General features: G+C 44.4%; 1 protein-coding gene, 10 non-coding genes and 2 pseudogenes across 12 annotated transcripts in view; all 13 read left to right on the forward strand.

The window, feature by feature from the left end:
* The first annotated feature begins 6 nt into the window (after nt 1-6).
* LOC119319510 (F-box/kelch-repeat protein SKIP4-like) overlaps nt 7-6592 on the forward strand; it is an 8479-nt gene continuing 1893 nt past the window's right edge. Inside the window, exons 1-3 of one of the 2 annotated variants that reach the window (XM_037593981.1) lie at nt 7-39; nt 2988-3471; nt 3578-4192. In XM_037593981.1, the coding sequence (XP_037449878.1) occupies nt 15-39; nt 2988-3471; nt 3578-4175 (1107 nt within the window). In that variant the 5' untranslated portion in view covers nt 7-14 and the 3' untranslated portion in view covers nt 4176-4192. Of the gene's footprint in view, nt 40-2987; nt 3472-3577; nt 4411-6592 lie in introns of those variants that run through there. The other variant, XM_037593980.1, reaches the window with a different exon arrangement.
* Nucleotides 281-376, forward strand: LOC119319746 (annotated as a pseudogene).
* LOC119319738 lies at nt 464-572 on the forward strand. The gene has a single exon (XR_005154603.1). It is a non-coding gene; the product is annotated as a small nucleolar RNA Z118/Z121/Z120 (small nucleolar RNA).
* Nucleotides 667-774, forward strand: LOC119319736. Its single transcript, XR_005154601.1, has one exon. It is a non-coding gene; the product is annotated as a small nucleolar RNA Z118/Z121/Z120 (small nucleolar RNA).
* LOC119319740 lies at nt 868-976 on the forward strand. The gene has a single exon (XR_005154605.1). It is a non-coding gene; the product is annotated as a small nucleolar RNA Z118/Z121/Z120 (small nucleolar RNA).
* LOC119319737 lies at nt 1058-1165 on the forward strand. The gene has a single exon (XR_005154602.1). It is a non-coding gene; the product is annotated as a small nucleolar RNA Z118/Z121/Z120 (small nucleolar RNA).
* LOC119319742 lies at nt 1313-1419 on the forward strand. The gene has a single exon (XR_005154607.1). It is a non-coding gene; the product is annotated as a small nucleolar RNA Z118/Z121/Z120 (small nucleolar RNA).
* Nucleotides 1532-1639, forward strand: LOC119319743. Its single transcript, XR_005154608.1, has one exon. It is a non-coding gene; the product is annotated as a small nucleolar RNA Z118/Z121/Z120 (small nucleolar RNA).
* On the forward strand, nt 1786-1894 carry LOC119319739. Its single transcript, XR_005154604.1, has one exon. It is a non-coding gene; the product is annotated as a small nucleolar RNA Z118/Z121/Z120 (small nucleolar RNA).
* On the forward strand, nt 2123-2225 carry LOC119319745. Its single transcript, XR_005154610.1, has one exon. It is a non-coding gene; the product is annotated as a small nucleolar RNA Z118/Z121/Z120 (small nucleolar RNA).
* LOC119319741 lies at nt 2342-2448 on the forward strand. The gene has a single exon (XR_005154606.1). It is a non-coding gene; the product is annotated as a small nucleolar RNA Z118/Z121/Z120 (small nucleolar RNA).
* LOC119319744 lies at nt 2604-2711 on the forward strand. Its single transcript, XR_005154609.1, has one exon. It is a non-coding gene; the product is annotated as a small nucleolar RNA Z118/Z121/Z120 (small nucleolar RNA).
* Nucleotides 5670-6250, forward strand: LOC119315513 (annotated as a pseudogene).

The following is a 6592-nucleotide window of genomic DNA, read 5'->3' on the forward strand; positions in this document are numbered from 1 at the left end:
TCCCGTCAGATCCGATGGGCACGCACGCACCCCCACAAGGTGCGATTGGTTCCCCCCTCCGATGGTATTCCAGTCGATGTACGCCTGCTAGTTTGCTTAGTGTAGATCGTTGGTGGATCAGATAGATTGGGGATCTCTCGCGCGGTAGGGTGCTTCGCTGGTAGGGTTCGTTCGTTGGCCCGATCTGGGCCTGGTTGACGTTGAGTAGCAGTAGCAGGAGCAGTGACCGTTCTCCATTTCTGGATTGGCCCTGGTTCGTCTGCCCCTCGAGGCTGGCGGTTGTTTTGCCGTGATGATTCCGCTAGGACGGTATATGAGCGACGGGTCCTCCCGCGGCGTGATTATACCCAATCTGAGACTAATATCTGAGCAAGCACAACACCCTTCCTTCAGAGCGTTTCTTTGCTTCCATGCACTGAAATGTGCAGCGTACACTCCACTTATATCTTGTGTTGTCTTGATTTGTTTGCTGTGATGAATCACAAGGACGGTATCTGAGCGAGGCGGCTCTTGGAAAAGGGCCACCTTCCTTGATTACACACCCTAAACTGATCATAAATTCTGAGCAAACGCACATCCATTCCATGGTTCCAATCGTAGTGTTTTGTTTTTGGTTTTTCTTGCATCGGAATGTGAGACATATGCTTTGCTGATATGTTTGGTTTTTGTTTGCTGTGACGAATCGCAAGGACGGTATCTGAGCAAGGTTGCTCTTGAAAAGGGCCTCCTTCCTTGATTACACACCCTTAACTGATCATAAATTCTGAGCAAACACACTCCCATGGTTCCCATCACTTTGTTTTGTTTTTGTTCTTTTGCATTGAAATATTAAACATATGCTTACAAGACATGTTGTGTGAACTTAATTGTTTGCTGTGATGAATCACAAGGACGGTATCTGAGCGAGGTGGCTCTTGAAAAAGGGCCTTCTTCCTTGATTACACACCCTTAACTGATCATAAATTCTGAGCAAATGCACTCCCATGGTTCTCATCACTTCATTTTGTTTTTCTTCTTTTTCATTGAAATATTAAACATATGCTTGTGTGAACTTAATTGTTTGCTATGATGAATCACAAGGACGGTATCTGAGCAAGCTGGCTCTTGAAAAAGGCCACCTTCCTTGATTATACACCCTAAACTGATCATATATTCTGAGCAAACATATTCGAATCTGAATTGGACATTCGAACCAGTTGGTCGCTTTACAATGTCTTTGTTTCTTTTGTCGTGCAACCTTTCTTGTTTGAAATGTAAACCATCTACTTCACTGGTTTCATCGGGTGGTGCATAAGTGTGACTAGCTTTTTTTTGTTGCTGTGATGAATCGCAAGGACGGTATCTGAGTAAGGTGGCTCTTGAAAAGGCCCTCCTTCCTTGATTATACAACCTAAACTGATCTTAATTTCTGAGCAAACACCCTTCCATGTTTCTTTTTTGTTCTCTTGCATTTGAAATGGAAAGCATGTACTTCGCTGTGTTCAATGGTAGCATGACTATGACTAGTTTTCATAGCTATTTTGTGCTTGCATGTTTGCTGTGATGAATCGCAAGGACGGTATCTGAGTAATTTGGCTCTTGAAAAAGGCCACCTTCCTTGATTACACATCCTAAACTGATCATATATTCTGAGCAGGCATCTGAAAACATGAATTGACAAGTGATCCACAATCACTAAAGTGTGTCTTTACAATGCCTTCTTCATTTGAAGCGCATATCCTGCTTGAAATGTAAATCCATTTGATTTGCTAGGTTCATGGGTTATGTAACCTTCGTCTGCTTCTTTGTTTGCTGTGACGAATCACAAGGACGGTATCTGAGTAAGGGTGGCTCTTGAAAAAGTCCTCCTTCATTGATTACACATCCTGAACTGATCATACATTCTGAGCAAACAATGGCAAACTTGAATTGAATGGCAATCCACATGCTCTTCTTGCATTTTAGGCAGAATTACATGTTTTTTCGATGTTTGGTATACATTAAATAATATCTCACCTTGCCCTCATTTGGTGTTTGCTTTGTCATCCTTACAATGTTTTGGCTCTTCAATCAGTGATTAAGCATCCTAAACTGATAAAATATTCAGTGCAAAGTGCTGTAATTGAATTATAGAAGAACTAAAATTTTGCTGTGATCACATGGACGGTATCTGAGAAAGGTGTCTCTTAAAAAGTGCTCCTTCATTGATTATACATTCTGAACTGATCAAATTTTCTCAGCAAATGGATTTTAGACCACAACAGCCTTTTGTCATTTGCACATGTGTCAGCTTAAAGAACAATATATTCTGCTTGTTAGTAGTCCCATTAGAGTATCTGTTTTGTTTCCCAGTTTTTGTGCTTCTTTGCTGTGATGAGATCAAAGGACGGTATCTGAGAAAGGTGTACTTTATAAAGTCCTCTTTCCTTGATTATACCTCCAAAACTGATCAAATTTTCTGAGCAACGATGCGCGTAAACAATTGTTGCAACTAATATTTTGTTGCTTGAAAATACTAGGGATCCATTGTATTCACCATTTTAGTGTGGTGCTGTCCACCCATTTAAGAATCACTATTACAGAAGTTAACACATAATTCCTTTTAGTTTCCTTTTATTTCTGCTTGTTTGCTATGATGAGATCACAAGGACGGTATCTGAGGAAGGTGTCTCTTTAAGAAGTTACACTACCTGATTATAAATCCTAAACTGATCAAATTTTCTGAGCAAATGTGCCTATTAAGAATGAAACAATGATTATAATATTTGTGGTAACAAGGTTTGTCAGTAACACTAGTGCCATTGGAAAATTGTGTGTTTCTGGAAAAGCTCACCACCTCTTGATTTATGTGTTGTCCATGTAACTTATTTTGTCCATATCCTTGATTGAGTTGAATTCCACCAAATGGGTTTTCAGCACTTTGTCCAACTCCGTTTGCTTTAGTTATGTTTTATGGCTTCAATTCGAACAGCTGTCCCTTTCTCACCTGCTTTATTCTGTGTTACTAGGCCTTGAAAGTGGTGATTACCAGAAGCTATTCTGTAGGAAGATGGAATCTGCTGAGCTCCAGACTCCACTTCTACATGGTCTTCCGGACGAGATCGCTCTTCTTTGCCTGGCAAGGGTTCCTCGCCAGTATCACAATGCTCTTAGATGTGTCTCGAGGGGATGGAAGGCATTGTTATGTAGTGAAGAGTGGCACTCTTACCGCAAGAGGAACAACTTGGATGAGTCCTGGATATATGTGATCTGTAGGGGTACAGGCTTCAAATGCTATGTTCTTGTTCCTGACCCTACGACCCGGTGCTTGAAAGTCATCCAAGTCATGGAGCCTCCATGCTCAGGGCGGGAAGGCGTTTCCATAGAGTCCTTGGACAGGAGGTTATTTCTCATGGGTGGTTGTAGTTGGCTAAAGGATGCTACTGATGAAGTGTATTGTTACGATGCTGCTTCAAATCACTGGAGCAAAGCTGCACCAATGCCTACTGCTAGGTACTCCATCAGCTTCTGTTCTCTCTTTGTTTTCCCCATTGCATATGTGGCCTAGTTTCCTAGTTACTATGGGTGATCCACTTATGTCCTGCTGTTTTGATTTCAGGTGCTTCTTTGTAACGGCAGCTCTGAATGACAAGATTTATGTTACTGGAGGACTCGGACTGACAGACAAGTCACCTAATTCTTGGGACATCTACGACAAAGCCACGGACTCTTGGTTCTCGCACAAGAACCCGATGCTCACTCCTGACATTGTCAAATTTGTGGCACTCGATGATGAGCTGGTGACCATTCACAAGGCGTCCTGGAACAGGATGTACTTCGCGGGTATATACGACCCGGTCGACCAGTCCTGGAGGGGCAAGGAAAATGAGATTGCCCTGTGCTGGTCTGGCCCGACGGTCGTCGTTGATGGGACGCTCTACATGCTCGACCAGTCCCTCGGCACCAAGCTGATGATGTGGATTAACGAGACCAAGGAGTGGGTGATGGTCGGCAGGCTGTCGGACAAGCTTACACGCCCACCCTGCGAGCTTGTGGCCATCGGCAGGAAGATCTATGTGATCGGCAAGGGGCTGAGCACGGTGACCATCGACATGGACATGGCAGCCAGGGTGGACGGGTTCCTGGTCTCCTCGTCAACCGGGCCGCTGATGGAGCATGACTTCTCGCCGGAGAAGTGCAGTGTCATCACCATCTGAAGACCGCCACCTGCTGGGTTGCTTGTACCGTGAAGACGTTTTGGCTTTTCTTGTGGCTGTATATCGACTTCTGTATTTTGGTGGGATGGCTGTACATCGATTGACTTTTAACTGTAACATGAGGGAAGAAAAGCTCAGTTTGTTTATTCCTCGGTGAGTTGAGTGTGAATAAATTCTGATTGTAAAACTGAATCAATGTGGACAAGTCCAGGTGTGCGCCCTGTCTGTTTCAGTATGGATCCCCCCCAGCATGAGAGTAAATTGTATGTTGTAGCTTCACTACCCATCATGGCCCGGCACAGTGCCAGAGAACCAATGTTCATCAAAGTTCTAAAAAAATTCCCAACGCATTTCATTCCCCGGGAAATTGCACTATTTGACCTGTATAACACTATCATGCTCATTGTTGCCCTCACGTGACCCTTCGGCAACTAATCGTGATTCTGTTATACAAGTAAGGTAGTGTAAGACCTTCTAGAGATTATAATGCAACAAAGCAAAATTCATCTATTCAACAATGCAACAAAGCAAAATGAACCGCAATTCGTATTTGTGACATTTGTGGAAGTGCCGAAGAAAATGAGTACCATGTGGTGGTCTCATGTACAAAAAGCAAAGCCCTCCCACAAGCGGAACATTTCCGAAAAGGGAAGGCCTTTTGGCACACTGGGAAATATTGATTTCAAGTACTCCTCGGCATATGTGATGAATAAACGATTGCAAAAATTCTGCTCCTCCTATGGAGAGCATGGTTTCTTCGAGACAACATATAACACAGCGATGGCGAAGAATCGATCTCGGGTTTAGTGTCGTTCTTGGTCAGGTATATGGAGGAAAATGAGAAAAGTAGCTGCTGCAGTAATCTATTTGGGGATCGTCTGCTGTTGCAAACTGGAATCTCCCACCTGGCGGGAGTGGTAAATTGAATTCGGATGATGCGTCTGATGCAACCTCAGGAGCGAGTGCTGCCGGTGCAGTGGCCGCCCCTTCTTCTCAATGGGGCGTCGCATCGGTCCCTGCTCTTCTATGGAGGAAGCGGAGGGTTTGGCAGTTCTGGCAAGCCTACAAAAGCTTTCGAAATACTTTAACGCCGTTGTGCAGGTGGAACTGGACTGCCTATTATTGCTGATATTCGTGCTTCACTAAGCTTGTCCAGGTCTGTTCAGTTTGGTTGGGTGAGAAGGGATCACAACATGTTGGCACACATGCTCGCTGCCATGGCAACAAGTCAAGACGATTTCTTCTTGCTGGCGGCTCTCCCGCCTGAGCTTAGCGATATTATGTTCTGTGATTGCAAGCTTGTTGTATGACAGCGGTGATTGCTTTGATCCTCAAAACAAAATGAAAAACAATTCAAACATGCCAAAATGAAATTTAACGTGTGTGCGTTGTCCGGCCAAGATGCTGGATCACTCGACGGTCGCTATCTGGGTCATGCCCGCGACTGCTGTGGCCGCTCTCGCCCCCTCGTACTCCCTATGCAGGTTGATCTGAATGATAAAAGCTTTGAATGACATGATTTATGTTACGATGGGATTGGATTAACACACAAATCACCTAATTCTTAGGACATCTATGACAAAGCCACATACTCTTGGTGCTCCCACAAGAACCTGATGCTCACCCCTGACATTGTCAAATTCGTGGCATTGGATAATGAGCTGGTGATAATCCACAAGGCGTCCTAGAACAAAATGTACTTTACGGGTATATACGACCCGGTCGGCCAGTATTGGAGGGGCAAAGAGAATGGGATTGCCCTATGCTGGCCTGGCTCGATGGTCCTTGTTGATGGAACGCTCTACATGATCGACCAGTCTCTCGACACCAAGCTGATGATGTGTTGAACAAGACCAAGGAGTGGGTGATGGTTGGCAGACTGTCGGACAAGCTCACACGCCCGCCTTGTGAGCTTGTGGCCATTGGCTGGAAGATCTATGCGATCGGCCCGGGGCTGAGCACAGTATCGACATGGACACGACAGCTAGGGTGACAGGTTCCTTGTGTCCTCGTAGACGGATCCGCTGATGGAGCATGACTTCCCACATGAGAAATGTAGGGTCTTTACCATTTGAAGACCACTTACTACCTTGGTTGCTTGTACTGCAAACTAAAATAATAGTGGACATTTTACTTTTCTTCTGGCTGTATATCGACTTGTGTATTTTGGTGACATGGATGTACATTGATTGATTTTTAACTTTAAACATGAGGGAAGGAAAGCTCAGGTTGTTTATTCTTCGACCAGTCCCTCGGTTGTTGGTTATTTTTGTTTGTAGTTTTTGAATGTGAATAAGTTCTGATCGTAACAGGTTTTCGCTATGTCTACAATTTTTGCCCTGTCCTCGACACGTCGAGGTGAAAACTGAAACAATGTCAACATTAAGTGGGTGTGGTATGGATTGTCCCCCCTCCCC

Source organism: Triticum dicoccoides, chromosome 6A, assembly GCF_002162155.2.
Source record: "Triticum dicoccoides isolate Atlit2015 ecotype Zavitan chromosome 6A, WEW_v2.0, whole genome shotgun sequence".
NCBI classification, from domain to species: domain Eukaryota; kingdom Viridiplantae; phylum Streptophyta; class Magnoliopsida; order Poales; family Poaceae; genus Triticum; species Triticum dicoccoides.